The 26,128-nt window shown below is 37.2% G+C and overlaps 1 protein-coding gene across 5 annotated transcripts in view; it reads left to right on the top strand.

The window, feature by feature from the left end:
- The window catches only part of LOC114665731 (interferon-induced, double-stranded RNA-activated protein kinase-like), a 120,444-nt gene that overhangs the window by 37,936 nt on the left and 56,380 nt on the right, over positions 1-26,128 (top strand). For all 5 annotated transcript variants that reach the window (XM_051919651.1, XM_051919650.1, XM_051919653.1 and 2 more), the window contains exons 6-10: positions 4,945-5,071; positions 8,309-8,373; positions 10,618-10,678; positions 21,388-21,515; positions 25,559-25,679. In XM_051919651.1, the coding sequence (XP_051775611.1) occupies positions 4,945-5,071; positions 8,309-8,373; positions 10,618-10,678; positions 21,388-21,515; positions 25,559-25,679 (502 nt within the window). The remainder of the gene's footprint in view (positions 1-4,944; positions 5,072-8,308; positions 8,374-10,617; positions 10,679-21,387; positions 21,516-25,558; positions 25,680-26,128) is intronic.

The following is a 26,128-nucleotide window of genomic DNA, read 5'->3' as shown; positions in this document are numbered from 1 at the left end:
TTTCTCAAATAATTGTAGAGGACTTAATAACAGACACTGAGATAGCAGCAGATTACCACGTATGTATCGAATACCTCAAAAGCTAGAACTCTCATCGTGCGTTTGAAAAATTACAATTTAAATTACATATAATGATACTTCTTAGACAGAAACAAGATTATATTTGAAAATAATCATATTCGTATTTTCCCAGATTTCTTAACCTCAACAGCTGCTAAAGGCTGCATTTTACAACATTAAACAGCACTTATGGAAAGCCAATATCAGATACAGCCTCTTGTATCCCACCAAAGTGAAAGTGGACATTCAAAGGAAGTTCTACATTTTTACTTCTATGGAGGAAGCAGAAAACGAGCTAAGAAAACTGACCCCAACACTTTTTTTGAAATTCGATCATGAGTCGCATTGGTTCCTGGCATGGCAAAGAAGATCTTACCTGCTGTTTAGCCACTTGCAATGATACTGGTATTGTAATTATACATCCTATTTCCTTCTCTGCCACTTTTTGTTTATGTTTGAATTACATTCATACACACATATAATTGTATGTGTATTTTTTTTTTTTCATAGGGGACTGTTTTAACATCATACCCTTGATTTACTCTCTCAAGACTGTTTAAGATTATATTTTATGTTTACAGTATTTGGTCTGTGCTGTCAATAGATATCTTTATTTTAATCCTTATGTGACACTGTTGGGGGGTTTGTTTTGTTTTGGACGTGCTCTGCCTCTAGGTATGTCAGAGGACTGGGACTTTGTGAAGTGTGGTCTAGCCTCATCTGGGGAGGCGGAATGGGGGGCAGAGAAAGAGATTAAGCTATTTCTGATCTATCCTTTTAATCCTTATTATTGTAAGAGCCAGCGTAACAATAGGCTTCATGGTAATAACTCCTGAAAAAATTGGAAACTATTGTCAAAGCTATCTTATGTAATAATTTACTATCTTAAATTAAGACTACAAAATGTCAACAAAAGTTCAGAAGCAATGTCCCCATGACCAAACTGTTAACCTTGTGAGCTGGAAAGTTAAAGGCCTCAATCACGAATTAAAAATAAAGTATTCTTTCACCTAACAGGTCTAAACGCTAAAATAGTATTTTTTACAGGAGACCTACTTATTAAGCAAGGATCAGTTTCGGCTAAACAGAGACTGGACTGGGCAAATATTCCATTCCAGCTTTACAAAGAAAACTAGAGGTTTGAGAATCCTTAAACATATAACAATCTCATTTGTAGTATCTGATCACGAAGGGCGATACGTGATCATCATGGGTAATTTATTTAACTATAAAGTGATTTTTATAAATATGCTATGCACCCAATGTGGATAATAGGGACTTTGTCCACAACATATTTGCATCCATCCCCAATGTGAACATAAAATTATAATGGCAATGCCATCTAACATTGCAAAAGCAATTACACAGTTTGTAACTGATCATAACTCATCAGACCCCTGGAGATTCCTAAACCTAAACTCAAGAGCATATTATTTCTTGTCACCGGTATATCATTGTTACTGAAGAATTCATTATTTCTTTATATATAGCAATTTCATGCCTACGATTAAATCTTGTAAGTACAACACTATTGTTATCTCCATCCACACCCCTTTTATCATGGAGCTTAAATCACTATGCCCCACATATTTCTTTCGCAGCTGCTGTTTTAACCCACCTTCATTAACAGACGAGAGCTGTATAGAATTTATATCCAAGCAAGTTTTTTTTAGAGACAAATACATCCTCGGAGGTCTCTGCAGGAATACTTTGGGAAACTCTGAAGGCTTTCTTAAGAGGACAGATTATTTAATATCTTTCCTACAAAAATAAATCTGAAACCAAGAAAGTATCAGAGCTAATCAGTGAAATTACCAGAATAGATCAAGAACATGCTGGGTGTCTACATAATGAACTTCTTAAGAAAAGGCAGTCTGTGCATACAGAACTCAACCTCTTAACAACTAAAGAAACGGAACAACTCATTTTTAAATCAAGGCATCATTACTATGAACACGGAGAGAAGGTTTATAAGATTTTAGCTCAACAAGTCCACAAGCAGGAAGCTCGCAAAGTAATCCCAGCAATTACTAACACGGAGACAAAATCATTGACCATAAAAATATAATGCACACTTCTAGAGACTACTAGAAGTCATTATTTTTTACTCAGTTTAAAGAAGACGACACTGCATTACAGATACAACAACAAGATACCCTCAGTGCAGAGGAATAGGATAAACCCTCTGGCACTCAGAATTACTAGATGGTATAAACTCACTTCACAGTGGGAAAGCAGCAGGCCCTAATGGCTACCCTGCCGAATTTTAGAAACAAATTCTCAATTAAGTTAGCTCCCCTTTTATTAGCAACATTTACAGAAGCTAGAGACAATAAAATTTTACCTCAAACTTTTCACCAAGCGTTAATTACCTTCTTTCCTAAAAAAAAAAAAAAAAAAAAAAGAGGACTTATTACAATGTGCATCTTATAGACCAATCTCACTTCTGATTAACAATGTTAAGATACTCTCCAAAGTCCTAGCTAGAAGGATTGAGAAAGTGCTTTCTTCGGTAATATCACAAGACCAGACTAGATTTAATAAAGGCAGACACTTAGCTTCTAATCTTCGCCTGTTTAATGTAATATACTCGCCCACAAAGTCTAACACCCCGGAGATACTGTATTATCGTTGGATGCAGAAAAAGTATTTGATATGGTTGAATGAAACAGCTCTTTACTACATTGAAGAAATTTGGGTTTCCAGTTGCCATTGAGCAACAAGGGTATTATGAGAGAAGGACTTCAGATGATATGGTACTATATATATCAGATCCACAAAATACTGTGCCTGCAGTCCTAACAGCACTAACAGAATTTCAAAAGATTTTTGATCTCAGAATTAATTTGAATAAGCCTGTGGCATGAACGGTGACTTCACCTCCCCCTCCGTTCTGCTACTCTACAGTAAGTCCTAATTAATGAAAAGTGGGGTTTGTTAGGTATGGGAAGATTCATGCATTGGCTGTTTATGGAGACAACTGCATTTTTGGTTAACTTGAGGGAATCATCATTGCATTGCTCCTGTTTAAAGGAGGCTGGCCTCTGCCTAAACTGAATTTCCAAAGAAATGAGATGATCAGAGTTGACCTCAATGGGCAGAGTTTCAAACCATGACACTTCGTCATTTGTCAGTGACATTTCTGATTGGGAGTCTCCGTTTCCAATCCGTCACACTGGATTGCCACATGACCCCTTGCTGCTAGCTGTATACATGGCCTGGAGACAACTTGAGGCAGATTAATTCCATCCATAACCAGGTCCAAAGCGTGAGAATGAATGGCTTGGGTTAAGCCACTTTTAATTTTGGACTAGTTGTGCCCCAGTATCACAGGGTAGAATGGATTTTTAAGGACCACCACTCGCAAGGTCCTTAAGGAGTTATTGTGACTGACTATGCAAGTGGCAGGCCTATACCATCGCATTTCTCTGTAAATACAGGTTAGACTGACCTTTTCTTAAGGCCATTGTTTCGGCAACACATGTTGGCGGCCAACAACAGAAATATTGCTTCCGGAATCAATAACTGCAGTGACCTTAATCTCATTTACCACCACCACTCTCATACAAAGACAAAACAATGGGTTAGCGTTTGCACAATACCGTCCTCTCTTCTCTGGGCTGCAGTCCATGAGCTCTCTGATCTCAGGGCAGTTGGGGAATCATGTGTCTGGGTTCACTGCACTTGAAGCAGCGTGGAGGAAGGTTTTTCTTTTCCTTGGTGTTGGTCACAGGCTCATGATTGTGTTGGGTAGGCAGGTGGCAACACGTCATGTATGGGTTTGGTAAGAGGACCGTTCAGAGCTCTTGGTTTGGTAAGCCATTCAGTGCCACTCCAAAGTCTCAATGAGAGTGTTCTTGTTCTTCTACGACTGATAACTCCTCTGCACCTCACCCTTCAGGAATGGTTCCAATATGTTGGCATACTCTTCATGTTCCCATTGATGCCTGGTATCAGTTCTCTCAAAAATTAAATATATTTCAATGTCATCATTTTCATGACGGGATAACAATACCTGGGATGGAGCCCATAACCTTTCTTGTTGAAGCGCTACTTGGGCTTGAGTTCGGGCTTCAGTTTCCACTAATTGAGTCTGGGTCTCTCCCAACTGTACCTTCAGTCTCTGTATTTCTTTAGCCACATTGTTTTAAGACATTCAGGTCCTGTTCTTCAGACATCTTCAAACAAATCCTGCTGACTATGCCACTGTAAAATATTCTACCCCATACACTTGTCACATGAGAGAGTTCAAGACAGAACTGACTGAGGTTACAAGATGACATAAATGTATATATGTACTAGGGGCCTTTGCTTAGATGTGGGCAGATGTTTGCATAAGCTCTTGTCTCACAGGGCTTGAAATTTTCTCTTGTGGGATTGCACTTTCACCAAATTTATTTATTTATTTATTTATATATATATATATATATATATATATATATATATATATATATATATATATATATATATATATATAATACAACAGACAGGGCAGGCTTTTGAAGTGATGTAGATTGAAGGGTGGAATCCTGGGGACTGAAAGAGGAAATTACATCTTGGTGAGGTGGGATCTTAAGGGGCGGAAGAGGAAGTGATGGTATTGGAAGGCGATTTCCGAGGACCGGGAGAGCAATTAAGTTGAGGTATCATGTGTTAGACTGCAGGACAAAGGGACAAAGAGTTAGAGGGCAGTGCCAACCCCAGGTCTGGTAGGGAAATACATTTATTTGACCCCGTAAACTGTCTCCCATGTACACGTGTGACAATCTATATATATATAAAATATGGGGAGTTTGGTTGCTTCCAAATCATCTTCAATATCATAAGAGTGAAAATGCTTTTAACAAAACATTTATTCTCTTTTTTTTTTTTTTTTTAAATTAGGTTTTCCTGTCAGTTCAAAATTGGAGATCGAGAATTTGGTGCAGCAACTGGAAAAAATAAAAAGGAAGCAAAAAAAGAAGCTGCGAAGCTTGCATATGATGAACTTGTAGATGAAAGTAGTGTCCAGGTAATAAAGGGTGTCACTGGGCTTTAACATTTGTACAGGTCCTGCAGTAGTAAATTATTTTTATTCATTAATACCATTTTGTTTGTTTTCATGTTTTTGATAGAAATTGATACCTTTTTTAATGAAGATGCCATTACAATGGTATAAAAATATGTTGACATTGCTAGTATTGCTAATGGCTTTTACCGTTTGAAATGATTGACTTTTTTTATTTTATAATTAACACATGACTAGCAGCTATCCCTTCATTATCCTTATGGTCAACTCCCTTACCTTATCCTTGATTATTCCTTTTTAAATGCTAATTGGTTATTAGAAAAACCTTTTTATTTGCATTAACACTGCTGAAACCTGTTATTCTCTTCATGTGGGTTTCACTGTAGTGGCTTTCAGGTTCAGTCCTGGGTTCAAAAATGACCAAAATGAAACCGTTTTCTTGAGAAACATGTCAGTTTGTTGTTTTATGTGGAATGAAAGTTATTCCATGCAACAGATTGACAAGAAACTGAATATTTCCTACAAAGTGCCTTCAGAGAAGAGTGCAAACTGAATCTTAAGAGGACATCAAAAGAAGGGGAAGGCCCAGATGCACAACTGCATAAGAGGATAGGGACATTCGAGTCTGTATTTTGAGAAGTGTCATCTGCAATAAGATAATGACCACAATATGGTTTTCCAGTCATTTCTGTTCGATGTCTGTGTTAATATTGCCCAGTATAATCCTTTCTTTTTATTTGCTAGTTTCAGATGTTTTTTTTATTTTTTCTGTTTCTTATTCTACATCTTGCAGTTGTCTTTTCTCTGTTGCAGATGACACCAATTTTTTGTCATGCTTTCAAAGAAGCCACCTGAGGACCTGTATGATGTCTGTTTATCAATGTGATGAAGTTATCTTACGCAGTTGTGTATATGGGTGTTCCCCTTCTTTTTCTGTTTAATAGTATCTTTTTTTTTTTTAATGTTTTCAATTTCTATGAAAAACATGAATATTTCTGGTCCACAATTTTGACTGGTAATGTATATACATCTATTTACATTCTTAGGTCTGAAACATAGTCTGATTAATTGGGTGCTTACCTACCAGATAACACTTGTGGTTGGTCAGCCAGTCTGCAAACATCCACCACGTCTTCTCCGTTGCGAGAAGCAGATCATAGTATCTGCCAAATAATACAAAGGGTACATTCTTAGGTCTGAAATGTAATCTACTGCCTCTGCCAATATATGGTTGCTGGGGAGCTGAAACATCAGGCCCAGAGCAAGAGCAAAGGCTGGAGAGAAAAAAACAAAATCTGCAGGTGTTCCAGGCTATGAAACCGCATAGCCCCTACTAGGTATTCTACCTAACATAAATGATCTAAATCAGTCCTCATGGTTTTCAGGATTCACATATAAGAGGTAGATGATGATGGTCATGTGGACCTCTGGCCTTCAATCCATCAATATAGGGACAGCACAGTGCTTTGATCTGGTGGAGGTGGTGCAGACCGCTACCACAGATAAATGGAAAAAGAACAGCAGAGAAAGTAGGAATTAGTACGGATTTCAAGGCCACCATGAATTATAATGATAATTAAATGCTTTTTCAGATTATCAGGATTAAACTAAAATGAAGCTATGAGAAAGCCATGTTAAAATAATGAGTTTTTAGCAGTTTTTAAAAAAATGCTCTACTGTATTATCCTGGCAATTTTCTATTGGTAAGCTATTCCAGATTTTAGGTTCATAACAGCAGAAGGCTGCCTCACCACTTGTTTTAAGTTTAGCTCAGCTCTTGGAATCATAAGCAGACACTCATTTGAAGATCTAAAGTTACGATTCGGAGTGTAAGGTAAAAGGCATTCCAAGATACAGGATGGAGAGAGATTATTTAAGGCTTTGTAAACCATAAGCAGTATTTTAAAGTCAATTCTAAACGGCACAGCTAACAAATGTAGTGACATTAGAACTGTAGAGATGTGCTCAGATTTTCTTTTCCTAGTTAAGATTCTGGCAGCTGCATTCTGCACTCGTTGCAATCGATTGATGTCTTTTTTGGATAGTCCTCAGAGGAGTGTGTTGCAGGAATCTAGTCGACTTAAAACAAAAGCATCAACTAATTTTTGAGCATCTTGCAAAGTTATAAAGGGTCTAATTTTTGCTATATTTCTTAAGTGAAAAAATGCTGTCCTAATAATCTGATTAATATGCGATTTAAAATTTAGGTCAGAGTCAATAATAAACCATAAATTCTTTACCTCAGTCTTGACTTTTAATCCTAATGGATCAAGTGTATTTCTAATATCCAATTACTAAAATTTCTGTTTTCTCCTTATTTGGTTTGAGAAAATTACTACTCATCCATTCTGAAACACAAATAAGATATTGTGTCAGTGAACCAAGAGAGTTGGGGTCATCAGGCGCTATTGATAAATACAGTTGTGTGTCATCAGCATAGCTGTTGTAGCTCACATTATGCCTTGAGATAATCTGACCTAATGGAAGCATGTAAATTGAAAAGAGCAGTGGACCCAAGATAGATCCTTAAGGAACACCATATAGAATGTAATGTGTCTTTGAATTATACAGTAATTACCACAACTAAGAAAGAATTTTCTACCTACCAGGTAGGATTCAAACCAATTTAAGACATTGCCAGAGAGGCCCACCCATTGACTAAGGCGATTTCTAAGAATATCGTGATCAATGGTATCAAATGCAGCACTCAGATCTAAGAGGATGAAAACGGATACACGGCCTCTGTCTGCATTCACCTGCAAGTCATTTACTACTTTAACAAGTGCAGTTTCTGTACTGTGATTTGTTCTGAAACTGACTGAAACTTATCAAGAATAGCATGTTTATTGAGGTGGTCATTTAGCTGCATAATGACTGCCTTCCCTAGGATTTTACTTAAGAAAGGCAGGTTAGAAATAGGTCTAAAATTTCAAAAACAGAGGAGTCGAGATTATTTTTCTTGAGCAGGGGTTTAACTACAGCAGTCTTAAGGAGAGAGTGCCTATTCTGCATGGACAAAGACCTGGTGTGTTATTTAAACTTAAGATGCCGGATCTCTGTGCCACCATACTACCCTATAATTTGATCATACTGTATGTCCACTAGCTTCCTGGTCATATTTTCATGTTTATGTTATAATTAAGTCATTGAGAAATTAGCCTTCTGCAATTTGCAAGATTACATGGAGCTAAAGTAAATTTGGAAAATAGCTCAAATAAATGTCTGATGTTTTTTTTCTAGACAGAAGACAAGTCAAAAAGTGAGATTAAATGCAGTCCTGATTCTAGACTGTCCTTAGGCTCTTGGTAAGTAGTTTGTCATATACCTGTTTTTGGTTAATTTGAAACTAAGTACAACATCAAATTGGTATATGGTTAGTGTGTAGTTGTAAGTTCTATATATTTGGTTACTTTCTGTTTTATACTAGCTGAAGTACCGGGTGTTGCCCAGATATATTTGAAGAATGGGCTAAGGAAAGAAAGCAACAGTTTATGTATTTATGTTGTTATTGCTAGCTGTCCCATCTGTCATCCACATTGCCTCTCTATCAATGTTTCTGCTCGCATAAGTTGAGAATTTAATCTTTTTGCGTCTGACTGGATTTCAAATTTCCAACTCCTCTTCTTAATTTACAGTGAACAGTTTGTAGGGCTTAAATTGTGAAAAAAGTCGACAAAGCAGGAGTTAAATAAAAGGATTGTTGTTTCCCTTTGTGTTGCACTGCATGTCCATCTCTTGATTTAAGACTCGCCCAACACCCCACTACAAAAGTACATTGTACTCCTTTTTATATTACAATAGATAGAAGCAATATGCGCCTTTGCCTGGGTAAGTAATGTCAAGCTCTGGTCTTTTTTTTCTGCTGGTCTGGCCTCAGTCTTTTTCAGTGTTTCACTTGCACTGAGCCAGCAGGTGCCACTGATATCCAGACTGTAGCATTTGGAGAAAAACTCACCGAGACAAAATTTTGGGTTCCAAAGTAGTCTGTCTTGTCCGAAAAGTCCTACATACAGTTAGGTCCATAAATATTTGGACAGAGACAACTTTTTTCTAATTTTGGTTCTGTACATTACCACAATTAATTTTGAATGAAACAACTCAGATGCAGTTGAAGTGCAGACTTTCAGCTTTAATTCAGTGGGGTGAACAAAACGATTGCATAAAAATGTGAGGCAATTAAAGCATTTTTTTAACACAATCCCTTCATTTCAGGGGCTCAAAAGTAATTGGACAATTGATTCAAAGGCTATATCATGGGCAGGTGTGGGCAAGTCCGTCATTATGTCATTATCAATTAAGCAGATAAAAGGCCTGGAGTTGATTTGAGGTGTGGTGCTTGCATGTGGAAGATTTTGCTGTGAACAGACAACATGCAGTCAAAGGAGCTCTCCATGCAGGTAAAAGAAGCCATCCTTAAGCTGGGAAAACAGAAAAAACCCATCCGAGAAATTGCTACAATATTATGAGTGGCAAAATTTACAGTTTGGTACATCCTGAGAAAGAAAGCAAGCACTGGTGAACTCAGCAACGCAAAAAGACCTGGACGTCCACGGAAGACAACAGTGGTGGATGATCGCAGAATCATTTCCATGGTGAAGAGAAACCCCTTCACAACAGCCAACCAAGTGAACCAAGTAAACACAGAGGGTGCACTGCAAGGTGCAAGCCACTCATAAGCCTCAAGAATAGAAAGGCTAGATTGGACTTTGCTAAAGAACATCTAAAAAGCCAGCACAGTTCTGGAAAAACATTCTTTGGACAGATGAAACCAAGATCAACCTCTACCAGAATGATTGAGCATGCATTTCACTTGTTGAAGACTAAACTTCAGACAGAAATGCCCACAAACAAACAGCACCTGAAAGCCGGTGCAGTAAAGGCCTGGCAGAGCATTAAAAAAGAGGAAACCCAGCATCTGGTGATGTCCATGAGTTCAAGACTTCAGGCTGTCATTGCCAGCAAAGGGTTTTCAACCAAGTATTAGAAATGAACATTTTATTTCCAGTTATTTCATTTGTCCAATTACTTTTGAGCCCCTGAAATGAAGGGATTGTGTTAAAAAAATGCTTTAGTTGCCTCACATTTTTATGCAATCATTTTGTTCACCCCACTGAATTAAAGCTGAAAGTCTGCACTTCAACTGCATCTAAGTTGTTTCATTTAAAATTCATTGTGGTAATGAACAGAACCAAAATTAGAAAAAAGTTGTCTCTGTCCAAATATTTATGGACCTAACTGTAGCTATGCAAAATTTGGTCCATATCAGTCAAAGGATAGGATTGTATAGGAACATACATCATTACATTTTATTCATGTATAGATTAGTAAATTTAATATAAGTAGATTTAATTAATTTTCATTGGTTCAAGTTAGTCATTTTTTGATGTATAAAGAAAATTTGAACAGTAGTATTCTAATGGCTTGTGCAGGGTCTTTTCCTAACTTGTGTATTGCTTTCAGGATAGGTACAAGCACCCTGCAGCTCTGAACATGATTAATCTGGTTTTAAATGTTATTCTGGCTTTTTATTTTTTTACATATTTTTGCAGCTCTTCTGAGACGGGAAATCAAGCAAATGGTGAAAGCAAATCATCCCTTGAAAAAAGTGAGGTAGGTATCAATTTAATTTTGACCCAGTGTCTTGGACTGGGATGGGCTGGTATACAGTTGTCTGGAATATTCCAGACCCATTACATTGCATTCTAAGCAAAATCCACTGATCCAGTTCAGAGGTACAAAGAGCCTGGTGTCTGTGAACTGTTTTTGTAAAACTGGTTAGAGTGTTGGGAGCAATGAGCAGTTTGACTGGTGGATAGCCAGAGCTAAACCCATTCTTCCTGCATATTATTTTTGTCTACTGAATATAGTGTATCATTTGATATTTAGAGGATGATAATGGTCTTGTGATTACTAGATGAGAACAAGTAATACTCTCATAAGCTTCCAGAATATTACTGGATTGATTACAACCACAGGAAGACAAAAAAAAACCTAACAAAAACAGGCGAAAGCTTATTTTCTAATTTTGTGGCATTTAGTGTGGATATCTTTCTTTGTCATCTGTCTATGTTTTAATTGTGCTTATTCCAAACTAGGCACATGACCTGAACTAGCCCTGGACAGGTCTGCAGTTCATCAAAAAGCAATTATGTATTTATTTTTTTGTGTGACCCAATCAGTTTTTCAACCCAGAAGCTGATTTGTTTTTTATTAAGATAAATGCATTCATGTGAAAAAGTCCAACATTTACAACAGGCCCTGGCTGAAAATCTGTTTCTCATACAGCTTTTTAGGGGAAAATAACAGCATTTAAGTTTTTGACCTATTTCTGTTTGAGAAAAACTATTTGTTGCTTATACCAAAAATGAGTATTAAACACAGAATTTAAATGACCTTATAGTGACCTACAATAATGATACCTAACGTTAATTGTATATCTCTGTGTGACGATGCGTGTTCTCTTCAGGCTCCTAACGTCGTTAGGGGAGCCCTGAACCCAACACCGTCAGTAATGTCACCGAGATGAGCTGACAAATGGGGACAAATCTCACATGAAGCCAGGGGATATATTCAAAGGTGAAAAAGTGCTTTTATTAAAACAATCAAAACAAAGTGCAAAAGTGCAGTGTCCAAAATTCCATAAATAAATCCATAAAACAAAGGTCCAGTGAGGATAAAAACCACCAATAAATAAATCCATTAAAACACAAGGTTAATATATGCAGTAGTTAAAACGCAGTCTCTCCTTACTCTCCAGCCCTCCTCCCATTGCACCTTCTGCCGGTGGAGAACCAACAACCACAAGCTCCTTCAGTTAACCTCTGTCTTGGCCTCCATCAGGATGTCACTGCCAGACTGCCAAGGTCAACTCTCTTCCCTCGATCCTTCGTGCATCAGCATAATGCTCCTTTGCGGAGCCCCAGCTCATGGCGTCCCCACCTTCCAGGTGGCTGGATCGTGACCACCTGATTGCCGTTTTCCGACTTTTTACCGCATCCGCTTTTTCTCTCTCAATCAACCTTTCTCCTTCCCTTGCATCCTCCACGATTTCTCTCTGCGATTTATCATCCCTACTCTCGTATATACTCTGTCTATATATACACACACCGACGGGTGCCTGCGTGGGCGCAGCGCCTTAATTACATGCCGCAGGAAGCCAATGAGGCAAACAAGAACGACCACACGTGCAGGTGCGACTCGCTCCGATCACCTCATTAACTCCCCGCAGTCATGCAATCACGCCCACGGAGAACGGCACGGCTATACCGATTTAAAAACCAACCTTTTTTTCGGAAGACGCGGACCCGCTATACCCCACTCTGCCCAATGTATAATAAACTTAGTTTCCACTAATACTTTCCTTATGTTTCAGGTTACAATTACTCATACTGGTTCACCATGTCACTTTTATTGCCCCAAAACCTAGAAGCTTTTTTGTACATTTTGACAAATTACAATCTAAGTTAAATTTTGTGTCACTTCTCAGACTGAAATAAAGATTATATTTGGAAATAACTGCATTTGTATTTTTCCTGATTTCTCACCCTGAACACTTGCTAAACGTGACGCATTTTACAGCATTAAACAGCGCTTATGCAAAGCCGAAGTCAGATACAGTCTGTTGTACCCTGCTAAATTAAGAATGGATATTCAAGGCATTTTCTACATTTTTAGTTCTTCAGATGAAGCAGAAAAAGAACTAAGAAAATTGATCCGACACTTTTTGAAATACAATAATGAGTCACATCGTGTCCTGGCAAGGCAAAGAAGATCTTACCTGCAATTTGGGCCATTCGTAATAAGTCTTTTGCCATAATTATACATTGTTTTCTTCTCAGCTATTTTTTTACATGTTAAAGTAAGGTTAAAGCTATCTTATGTAATAATCTTAATTTAAGACCACAAAATGTCAACAAAAGTAATGTCTCTATGACCAAACAGTGAACTTTGTAAACTGGAATATCAAAGGTCTCAATCGTGAATTAAAGAGAGAGAAAATATTCTCTCGCATAACAAATTTAAATGGTAAGATAGTGTTTTTACAGGAGACCCACTTATTAGCAAGGATCAGTTTTGGTTGCAAAGAGATTGGACTGGCCAAATATTCCACTCCAGCTATACAAAGACAACTAGAGGTGTGGAAATCTTAATATTTAATGATTTCATTGCAAGTTTCAGATATACTATCCATCTTACTAACTGAAGGTTGTAAACTGGATATGGACGCTGGGCGCTGGGCACATCGAGGCGCACGCGCACTGCAACGGGCCCGCCACAGTGCAAAAAAAGAAACGAGAGGATTCGAAGGTTGTATTACAGTACGGAAACCACAGAGGTCCACACTGCACACTAACGCACTGCAACGAGCCCACCACAGAGCAAAAAAAGAAACGAGAGGATTCGAAGGTTGGATTACAGTACGGAAACCCCAAACGTCCACACTACACAGCATATTTCAATCACATTACAGTATTACAATAGCACACTGCCGCACTTCAACGAGCCCGCCACAGAGCAAAAAAAGAAACGAGAGGATTCGAAGGTTGTATTACAGTACGGAAACCACAGAGGTCCACACTGTGCACTAACGCGCTGCAACGAGCCCGCCACAGAGCAAAAAAAGAAACGAGACTATGACCTGTGAACTACACCTGAGGTAAAGCGTGCACGCCAGGTTGTACAGCCGCCCGGACGCGACTGCCCACACCACCGCATATACCCTCCATGATATGTCTTCACGCAGTGGCTTCCCACCGAGGCGCATATTGCGCTGTGGCGCTCGCCCCACAGTCAGACGCAGCGGCTTCCCAGAGTCAGTAGGTTACCCCCAAACAACACAACCTGTTCAAGCAGTTGGTGTCGGCGAAGGCAACAGACTCGTTTCTCCACAAAATGAAACCACTTTAGTACAGATATGCTTATTGGATTAAATGACATTTCCCCAGACGCACCCGCCCTCCATGATATGTCATCCATCCACATATCGGACGGAACAGAAACTGATTGCCATTCTAGGTTTTCCGTTTCGCTAGCGAATCGCGGGCTTACTTGTGTGATTCTAAAGGGCAATATGTGATTATTATGGGTAATTTATTTAATTGTAAAGTGATTTTGATTAATATACAGTTGGGTCCATAAATATTTGGACAGAGACAACTTTTTTCTAATTTTGGTTCTGTACATTACCACAATGAATTCTAAATGAAACAACTCAGATTCAGTTGAAGTGCAGACTTTCAGCTTTAATTCAGTGGGGTGAACAAAACGATTGCATAAAAATGTGAGGCAACTAAAGCATTTTTTTAGCACAATCCCTTCATTTCAGGGGCTCAAAAGTAATTGGACAAATGAAATAACTGGAAATAAAATGTTCATTTCTAATACTTGGTTGAAAACCCTTTGCTGGCAATGACAGCCTGAAGTCTTGAACTCATGGACATCACCAGATGCTGGGTTTCCTCCTTTTTAATGCTCTGCCAGGCCTTTACTGCAGCGGCTTTCAGATGCTGATTATTTGTGGGCCTTTCTGTCTGAAGTTTAGTCTTCAACAAGTGAAATGCATGCTCAATTGGGTTAAGATCAGGTGACTGACTTGGCCATTCAAGAATTTTCCACTTCTTTGCTTTAATAAACTCCTGGGTTGCTTTGGCTGTATGTTTTGGGTCATTGTCCATCTGTATCATGAAACGCCACCCAATCAATATGACTGCACTTAGCTTCATTTGAGCAGAAAGTATGTCTCTGAACACCTCAGAATTAATTCAGCTGCTTCTGTCCTGTGTCACATCATCAATAAACACTAGTGTCCCAGTGCCACTGGCAGCCATTCACGCCCAAGCCATCACACTGCCTCCACCGTGTTTTACAGATGATGTGGTATGCTTTGGATAATGAGCTATTCCACGCCTTCTCCATACTTTTTTCTTGTCATCATTCTGGTAGAGGTTGATCTTGGTTTCATCAACCAGGTCCAGGTATTTTTGTGTTGCTGAGTTCACCAGTGCTTGCTTTCTTTCTCAGGATGTACCAAACTAGATTTTGACACTAAAATACTTTAGTTGCCTCACATTTTTATGCAATCATTTTGTTCACCCCACTGAATTAAAGCTGAAAGTCTGCATTTCAACTGCATCTGAGTTGTTTCATTTAAAATTCATTGTGGTAATGTACAGAACCAAAATTAGAAAAAAGTTGTCTCTGTCCAAATATTTATGGACCTAACTGTATAAGCACCCAGTGTTGATGATAGAGTCTTCGTCCAAAAAGTACTGGCGTCTATTCCTAACGTGAACACTCATTAAATTATAATTGATCATAACTTCTCCGACCCTTGGAGTTTTCTAAATACAAACTCAAGAGCATATTTCTTCTTCTCACCAGTACATCATTGCTACTCAAGAATTGATTATTTCTTTATTGATAACAATTTTTTGCCCACGGTCAAATCTTGCAAGTACAACTCTGTCGTTATCTCCAACCACACCCCTCTGATCATGGAGCTCAAATCATTATACCCCACATACTCATCTCACAGCTGGTGTCTTAACCCCTTGTTACTAGCTGACGAAAACTTCACAGAATTTATATCCAAACAAACTGCATTTGTCTCAGTTTTTTTATTTTTAATAAATTTGCAAAAACCTCAAGTAAACTTTTTTCACGGTGTCATTATGGGGTGTTGTGTGTAGAATTCTGAGGAAAAAAATGAATTCAATCCATTTTGGAGTAAGGCTGTAACATAGCAAAATGTGGAAAAAGTAATGCGCTGTGAATACTTTCCGGATGCACTGTAAATATTTACCTGTCTTGAAAAAGAGTCACCTGCTTTGAATAATCAGACTGCTTTGATTAATATCTCATCCACACACAGTGTGGTGATATAGAACTGCCTGCTTCCTTTGAAAAGTAAAGAGTCCTGGGACATTGGTTTCTAATCAGTTATAATAATATATAAAATATTTTTTTGGGTAAATGAGAATAAAAGAGAACAGAGAAGTATAGTCTGAGACTCAGAACTGCCACTTGCTTCTTTTATGCTTTTCACCATATCTCTTTGGCCACACCCTGTAGCAACAGTGGCTTGTACTTGGTCCAGGTTCCCCTAACACAGACACAGAAAGAAGTCATTGACCATAGAAATATAATGCACACATTTAGAGACTACGGTATGTCCTTATATTCTACTCAGTTTAAAGAAGAGGAGACATAATCTGATGAGTTTTTTGATGCATTACAGATACCACAACTAGATATTCTCAGTGCAGAGGAACTAGATAAACCTCTAACACTCTTAGAATTACTAGACACTCTACACTCACTTCAGAATGGGAAAGCAGCAGGCCCTGATGGCAACCCTGCCGAATTTTATGAAAATTCAATTCAATTAGCTCCCCTTTTATTAGCAACATTTACAGAAGTTAGAGACAGTAACCGTTGACCTAAAGACTTTTCACCAAGCATTAATTACCGTCTTTCTTAAGAAAAATAAGGACTTATTACAATGTACATGATACAGACCAATCTCATGTCTGAATAATGATGTTAATATACTTTTCAAAGTTCTAGTTAGACTGAGAAAGTGCTTCCTTCGGTAATATCACAGGACCAAATTGGATTCATTAAAGATAGACAGCTTCCCATCTTTGACTCCTGTTTTAATATAGTTTATTCTTCCATACAGTCTAACACCCTGGAGATCTTCTTAACTCTAGATGCAGAAAAAGCTTTCAGTATGGTTGAATGGAACTACCTATTCACTACATAGCATAAATTTGAATTTGGCCCAAACATATGTGCATGGATCAAACCACTTTATACCAGTCCAGAAGCTTCAATTTGTATTAACAACATTATTTCAGACTACTTCAAACTAGAACGTGGTACTAGACAAGGATGCCCCAGTAACCACTGCTGTTTGCAATCGCCATTGACTGTTTACTTTTGAAATGTTTATGAGATAAAGTGGATTATCAGAGAAGGACTTGAACAGAAAATATCACTATATGCAGATGATATAATATTGTATATATCAGATACACAAAATACTGTGCCTGCAGTCCTAATAGCAATAGCAGTATTTCAAAAGATATCTGGATTCAAAATTAATTTGAATAAAAGTGTGCTTTTCCCAGTGAACTCTCTAGCACATAGCATTAGATTGTACACCTTCCCTTTTATCATAGAAGATCAGTTTAAATGCCTAGGGATAAACATCACAAGTAAACATAAAGCTCTTTTTCAACAAAATTTTGCTGTCTGCATGGAACAACTTAAACAGGACATGCATAGATGGTTTACTTTCCATCTCATTTTAGCAGGGAGAATTTAATTTACACTATCAAGATGAACATCCTTCCTAAGCTTCTTTTTCTGTTTCAAAGCATCCCCATATACATTAACAAATAATTTTTAAAGAAATTAGGTTCAATCATGACCTCATTTATTTGGAATTCAAAACCTCCACGCATCCATAGAGTGACCCTACAATGGTGTCATGGCTCTACCTAACTTTCAATTGTATTATTGGGCAGCAAATATACAAGCTATAAAAACCTGGATATTGGCACAAATAGATGAACACAAAGGCTTGGTCCGCAACAGAAATAAAGTCGTGCAGTACTAGTTTGTATTCCTTGCTTTGTGCCCTAGTAAATACAAGTTATAGTGAATATACTAACAACTTAATTGTCCTTCATTCACTCAGAATCTGGTACCAATGTAGGAAGCACTTCAAGGTAGAGAAGCTTTTATCTTTGAGTTTCCTACACAATAACTAAATCTGCCCAATTTTCTTCACCTCCCATCTATTTCTATTAGAGCAGAAATATTGATCAGTCTTGAGGACTCGGACAGCATCTCTGTAATATATTAAAACATTTTGAAGACCCTTACTTTCAACGATCGTAAAGTATAATGGTAAAAGGATCTCTTACTCTAAATGTCCAAAAAGGAGTGGAAGGCAGCAATGTACAGAATTCATTCTAGCTCCATATTCACAATACATACAGTTATTCAACTTAAAATCTTTTATCGAGCACATCTATCTCATTTAGAATTGTCCAAAGTGTTTCCAGAGCAAGATCCATCCTCTGAACCAATCGAGCTCCAGCTTCATTGAGCCATATGTTTTGGGCATGCACCAAATTAGCATCATTCTGAACCAAAATTTTTAAATGCCTCTCGGACAGCTGTGGTTTCACAATCCCTCCTAATCCTTCAATAGTTGTGTTTGGTGTACTCCAAGATGAGCTTAAAGTGAAGAAGGACAAACGAACCATAATTGCCTTTATTACACTACTAGCACTTAGACTTTATCTTGCTCAACTGGATGAATTCTAGCCCATCTCTTTTAAGTCAGTGGGTAAATGATGATATACACTATTTGAAATTGGAAAATATCAAATTCTCACTTGGTGGATCTATTCAAAACTTTTTTTAAACCTGACAGGATCCAATCAATAACATTTTAGAATAAGCTTTTATATTGGTAAACGGGATTCTCCTCCTTCTTTTCTGCTCTTAAAAGATTTACTCTGGCTGTTGACCTTCCTTTCTTTTTCTTGGGTGGGCTTTGAAGTGAATTTAGTTATGTTAAGTTTGACTTATTTGTATGGAATGTTACTTGCTTTTAATAAATTAAATAAAAATAATAAAAAAACACATTTAATATAGTCTACCAATGCATGTAATTGAAATCTGTTATTGCTGTTGTTATTGACTATGACTCATTGTTACAAAATTATTTAATTTACAAAAATCTATGAAGAAACTAAAAAAATGTGAAATGCTTCAAACTTTCCATTAACCTCTGAGTGCAAATGAATATTATGCCACACGTAAATTCTAACTTGTTTTAAAATTATTTATTCTACAGTAATCCCTCCTCCATCGCGGGGGTTGCGTTCCAGAGCCACCCGCGAAATAAGAAAATCCGCGAAGTAGAAACCATATGTTTATATGGTTATTTTTATATTGTCATGCTTGGGTCACAGGTTTGCGCAGAAACACAGGTGGTTGTAGAGAGACAGGAACGTTATTCAAACACTGCAAACAAACATTTGTCTCTTTTTCAAAAGTTTAAACTGTGCTCCATGACAAGACAGAGATGACAGTTCTGTCTCACAATTAAAAGAATGCAACATATCTTCCTCTTCAAAGGAAACAGAGAGGAAAGCAAACAAATCAATAGGGCTGTTTGGCTTGCGGTACAAAGCTGTTGAAGGCGGCAGCTCACACCCCCTCCGTCAGGAGCTGGGAGAGAGAGAGAGAGAAAAACAAAGTCAAAAATCAATACGTGCCCTTTGAGCTTTTAAGTATGCGAAGCACCGTGCAGCATACTTAAAAGCTGCACACAGAAGGTAGCAACGTGAAAATAATCTTTCAGCATTTTTAGACGAGCGTCCGTATTGTCTAGGTGTGCGAACAGCCCCCCTGCTCACACCCCCTACGTCAGGATCACAGATAGTCAGCGCAAGAGAGAGAGAAAAGTAAGCTGGGTAGCTTCTCAGCCATCTGCCAATAGAGTCCCTTGTATGAAATCAACTGGGCAAACCAACTGAGGAAGCATGTACCAGAAATTAAAAGACCCATTGTCCTCAGAAATCCACGAACCAGCAAAAAATCCGCGATATATATTTAAATATGCTTACATATAAAATCTGCGAAAGGCGAAGCGCGATATAGCGAGGGATTACTGTATATATAAATAATCAATAAATCAGAATGGGAAAGATGTAAAGGACCACTTTTTAATTTGTTTTTTTCTGTAATATTTGCACGATTAGTACAAGTGCAGACATGTGCACAACGAGAAAACAAACCAGCATTATTTACATTAAAAGCCTTTGTTTGTTTTTCATATTTCAAAAAAGTTGAGAACTAGCAGGCTAGAGGACAGAAACAATATTTTATTGTGTCCCCAACTTATATACGCATACTGAAATATACAAGAAAATACGTTCTTTAATCTGGCATTAGCCAAGCAAATTGTGATCATTAGACGCTGATAAATCCAGTAGATCCATCCATTTTCCAACACGCTGAATCTGAACACAGGGTCACGGGGGTGTGCTGGAGCCAATCCCAGCCAACACAGGGCACAAGGCGGGAACCGATCCTGGGCAGGGTGCCAACCCACCATAGAATCCAGTAGATTCCATTTGCAAATCTTTAACAGAACATATTATTTTTGTAAAATAAAGTAACAGTTTAATGAAATATTTGGGAATTGCATAGGAACAAGAGGGAAAGAATGTATTTTTTTCATAATTTCAGTTGATTGTACCAGTTAAGATTTTGCACACTGTGCAGTAGCAATTGCCAGATAAACTTGAGATATTTTTTGTATAAAACTAAACCTTTATAAATGAAAAGAGAAGTTAGAACAATTGCATAATAAAAAAGAAAACATAAACCTTTTAAAATTGAGTAGCTCCACCTCTTTATTAGTATTCTAATAGTACTTTTGAATTAATTCATAGTTTGAATAGTTTGAAATCAATCTATTTTGGCAGAGCTAATACAAATCAGTAAAGTTAAACTAACAGATGAGAGAAAAGAATTAAACTTCCCAAGAATCCGGTTCCCTTATTATTTAAAAAGAATCTGAAACTATATGAGGCTTTAACTTACGCCATGTCGGTGTGTTGGCAAAGCTTCTTCTTGTCAAAAGTAAAATGCGGCAGGACATGTGAATATTTACCAATTCAAAGGCAACATGCCATGCTGTAGTTTGTGCTGATCTGCTCTGGGCATGAAGCGTGAGGTGAGTGTAATAATTTAAATGCAGAAGCATTAAAAAAAACTATTTTAAATTTGGACATTTGTACAGCTTTAGTTGTTTATGGTAAATCAGTCTACTTTCACTAGTTTAATATGTTGCAATGTGCTTTTATTAGTAGATGAATGTTCAATAAATTAATGCAGAAGGTAAATATGAAAGGTAAAATATAAGGTTTAAAGGTAGCTGTCAAACATATACAGACACATCAAGAGTGGTGTTCATCTTGTTATATTCCAAAGCAAAATGCTTTGACAAGCTTGGCATGTGGAATGAGTTACCATTAAGGTGTTGATTAAATTTAGAAATACCCTGTATTACTATAAAATTAAATGCAAATAAATGTATAGTTTTGTGTTGAAAAATAAAATGTTGATTTTATTTAATGTTTTGCATGTGTATTATTATTTAGTTAAAAAGCAAATCTAATCATTGCTAATAACTGAAGGGCATTTCATTGTTTTCTAATTTAAATTTTCATAGAAAAAAATTACTCTAACATGTACTAGGTGAATAATGTTAACTTCATGTTGGTGTGCAGGTTTTCAGTCAAGATGATGACACCAGTTGTGATGCAAACCATATTGGAAAATTGAATGAAATGTGCCAGAAAAATAGCTGGGTGCATGATTTTAAGTTAATTAAAAGTGGACCTCCACATGATCCAGAGTAAGTAAAATTGTAGGTCACTGTCCATGGCCCTCATTGTTTTTCCTTGGTGAGGTTTAGAGTCTGGTTTTCCTAGGGTAACGCCATAAAAGTAAATATTTATTCATGGCGTTTGGCTCTGGCACTACAAGCAAACAAGGTACAGCAGCACAGCTTTATTATTCTGTGCCTCACAGTTTGCCATCTACCCAGATACAGTACTGACTGCACACAAGTGTAGACAATACATTGAATGCTGGACAAACACGTCAACTAATAACATCAAACGTTTTACTTACTGATTTATATAATTACCGATTTTGTGTTACTTTAACTAATCATGATTATCTTATAAATTAATTATTTAATGAGTATTGTCACTTAAAAATTTAAAAGGATTCAATAAAACATAAAGGAGACTTGTGCCTTCAGTAACAACTAAAGTGACAAAACTCAGAAAGATCTGCAAACCCCTACTGTTCCCACAAGATCTCTAACCAAAAGTATAAATCAGTTCTCAGTGTACTATTTTTTCTCTTATCTATCTTTATAAAAATAAAAATCTTAATAAAAGAATAAATGTATGTCTGTATACCTGTGTGTCCATCCAGTTGCTAAGTCTCTGTCATTCCAATAGATGGAGCATCACAAACATTAATGTTGCTTTTATGAATTCCATGGCAAATAGTATATAACAGAGACATGTCCATTGTATGGTGAATTGCAAATGTTAACACTGAGGTCTATGTCGATTACTTAGATTTCAACCCATCTTAGATGGGTAGCACAACTAGCGATATTAAAAGTATCATAATGGATTGTTAAGGATGACTAGAAAACATGCTGTGCTATTTTTGCCATTTTAGTAAGTGGTTACTTCAAATGTACTGTAGCAGCTAATAATGTCATATTCTCTCCCTGTCTCTGTGAAGCCAGTCTTCCTTTCCATTATATATTTTGTTATCCTGCAGAAAAAAAAAACTGAGCAGAGGAGGCCACCTGACATAACATTTTGTTGTCACTTGAGTACTTCCACTCTGTGTCCCCATTTTTCAACCTCTCTTTAGCTGCTGTAGGTTACGTTGGTTATAGATAACTGACCATAGCAGCTCCATATTTAACAGGCTAAAAAGTCAAATCTAGAAAACTTGCCCTGATATTTAAAAGGTTTTCTTACTCATAAGCAGTAATCCTGTAAACAGGCTGCACAGGTAATTAAAACTACAACAGTATATAATAAAAACACAAGTCTCTGAATTGTCCAGCACACAGTTCTTTGGCACTCTTAGTTATCATGATTTTTAGAATATGCATGTGTATAAATGTAAAACCTATATGTACTATGAATATGGAGCTAAATAAAAATATTTTTACAAAGCCTAATAAAGCATAATTCAAAGTGAAATATTGATCACTGATTATTAAATGATTCTTACTGTTTACTGTGCAACGTAAAAAAATCACATTAAAGCACAGTTGTATCAAGCATTTCTTTTCCGCCCCCCCCCCCCCCAATCATATTCTGAAATCTGTTTTCAAATTCAGCATAATTTGAAGAGTTATAACAGCTTTAAACATGCACTTCAGTTCCAAAAACAAAGTGTTTAATCTGTAAATGAGCTTCCAGTAAACGTAATCATTAGGAGGCACTTGTGATCCGTACTTTACAACATTTAAGAAGTTTATGCTGAATTAACACAATAGTATGGTGAATATCTCGTTCCTGACATTACTGATTAAAACATACAGTGCATCCGGAAAGTATTCACAGCGCAACACTTTTTCCACATTTTGTTATGTTACAGCCTTATTCCAAAATGGATTATATTAATTTTTTTCCTCAGAATTCTATACACAACACCCCATAATAACAACGTGAAAAAAGTTTACTTGAGATTTTTGCAAATTTATTAAAAATAAAAAAAGTGAGAAATCACATGTACATAAGTATTCACAGCCTTTGCCATGAAGCTCAAAATTGAGCTCAGGTGCATCCTGTTTTCCCCTGATCATCCTTGAGATGTTTCTGCAGCTTAATTGGAATGCACCTGTGGTAAATTCAATTGATTGGACATGATTTGGAAAGGCACACACCTGTCTATATAAGGTCCCACAGTTGACAGTTCATGTCAGAGCACAAACCAAGCATGAAGTCAAAGGAATTGTCTGTAGACCTCTGAGACAGGATTGTCTCAAGGCACAAATCTGGGGAAGGTTACAGAAAAATTTCTGCTGCTTTGAAGGTCCCAATGAGCACAGTGACCTCCATCATCCGTAAGTGGAAGAAGTTTGAAACCACCAGGACTCTTCCTAGAGCTGGCCGGCCATCTAAACTGAGCTATTGGGGGGTGAAGGGCCTTAGTCAGGAAGGTGACCAAGAACCTGATGGTCACTTTGTCAGGGCTCCAGAGGTCCTCTGTGGAGAGAGGAGAACCTTCCAGAAGGACAACCATCTCTGCAGAAATCCACCAATCAGAACTGTATGATAGAGTGGCCAGACGGAAGCCACTCCTTAGTAAAAGGCACATGGCAGCCCTCCTGGAGTTTGCCAAAAGGCACCTGAAGGACTCTCAGACCATGAGAAAGAAAATTCTCAGGTCTGATGAGACAAAGATTGAACTCTTTGGTATGAATGCCAGGCGTCATGTTTGGAGGAAACCAGGCACCGCTCATCACCAGGCCAATACCATCCCTACAGTGAAGCATGGTGGTGGCAGCATCATGCTGTGGGGATGTTTTTCAGCAGCAGGGACTGGGAGACTAGTCAGGATAAAGGGAAATATGACTGCAGCAATGTACAGAGACATCCTGGATGAAAACCTGCTCCAGAGCGCTCTTGACCTCAGACTGGGGCGACGGTTCATCTTTCAGCAGGACAACGACCCTAAGCACACAGCCAAGATATCAAAGGAGTGGCTTTAGGACAACTCTGTGAATGTCCTTGAGTGCCCCAGACTTGAATCCGATTGAACATCTCTGGAGAGATCTTAAAATGGCTGTGCACCGACGCTTCCCATACAACCTGGTGGAGCTTGAGAGGTGCTGCAAAGAGGAATGGGCGAAACTGTCCAAGGATAGGTGTGCCAAGTTTGTGGCATCATATTCAAAAAGACTTGAGGCTGTAATTGTTGCCAAAGGTGACAAAGTATTGAGTAAAGGCTGTGAATACTTATGTACATGTGATTTCTCAGTTTTTTTATTTTTAATAAATTTGCAAAAACCTCAAGTAAACTTTTTTCATGTTGTCATTATGGGGTATTGTGTGTAGAATTCTGAGGGAAAAAATGAATTTAATCCATTTTGTAATAAGGCTGTAACATAACAAAATGTGGAAAAAGTGATGCGTGTGAATACTTTCCGGATGCATTGTATGTAGTGTTTAATTTTTTTGGAATAGTGAATTTTTGAAACAGGTGTCTTTTGATAGTTTTTCAAAAGTAGATAGGTTAGACTGTATGATCTGTTTTTCATTTTTAAAATCTATGTTTTATGACCACCCTGTAAATTCCATTTTATAAATTTTTCATTAAAGTGCTTTGCAATTTCAAAAGCAGTTAGCTATTTAAAATCCAGACACATTCATGAAATTTCAAACATTTCTCTAATATATCTATTTAACAGTCCTTACAGTGACATGAATTATATTCTGCATTTAGTTGATGCCTCTGTAGACTCAGGAATTCTACAAACATGTGAATTCTTCCATCATGTCATTTCATTTTATATTTTGTGCTTAATATAAGATTAGTAATTCTGCATGTTATTTATCTTTTCAAAACAAAGATAATGCTGTCATATTTTTGCTAACAACCATATTAAAAAAAGAATACTCAGCTGACTAAGACTATAGTCACCCTTGGTCTGCATATTCTCACATAGTGAAATTTTTCTTTTTTATGTCTAAAATATGCTTAGCAATAAAACCTAACAATTATATATTGTAGTATAAATTAAGAACCACAGCATTGTCATGTTTTCGGGTTTTGGTAGCACAGCATATTGTCATAATGTTCTAATAAATGCATTTAAACACAACTAACTTTTACATATTTTCTAATGCCTAGATTTTCTTGCTATGTTACAATTAATGGAAAACAGTTTTCTGAAGCAAAGGGAAAGACCAGTAAAGATGCAAAGCAAAAGGCAGCAAAGTTGGCTCTGACAGAATGTTGCTCTTCACCTAAGGTAATTTAACATTCATCATCTCTTTGTCACATTGGCATATTTCAAGTGTATCTTGTCATAAAAAAAATATTGTTGTTACAGGAGTTCTGCTCACATTATAGTTTATGTAGCAGTATCATTAATAATTAAAAACCATTCAATACATTTGAATATTTTATGCTAACTCTGTATGTGAATTCAAGTCTACATTAATGATTCTGAATAGTTCCTTCCAACTATTCCTTCCTTATCTTTATTAAAACCTTTTAATTTATTCCATGGTTGCATTGAGCTGGAGCCTATCAATCAAGAAATATAAAAACTGTTACAACTAAGCAATCTATGCAGAGTATGGATAAATGCATTTTGTTTGCTTATGTCCAGTCTGAATGTACTGGATATAAACTGTAAAAGCAACAACACCACTTGCTCTCCTACCGTTTACATGCTCACGCTGGTTTTGTAATTGT

This window comes from Erpetoichthys calabaricus, chromosome 15 (assembly GCF_900747795.2).
Source record: "Erpetoichthys calabaricus chromosome 15, fErpCal1.3, whole genome shotgun sequence".
Lineage (NCBI taxonomy): Eukaryota > Metazoa > Chordata > Cladistia > Polypteriformes > Polypteridae > Erpetoichthys > Erpetoichthys calabaricus.
The sequence above is the reverse complement of the archived record's forward strand: the minus strand, read 5'-3'. Positions and strand labels throughout refer to the sequence as shown.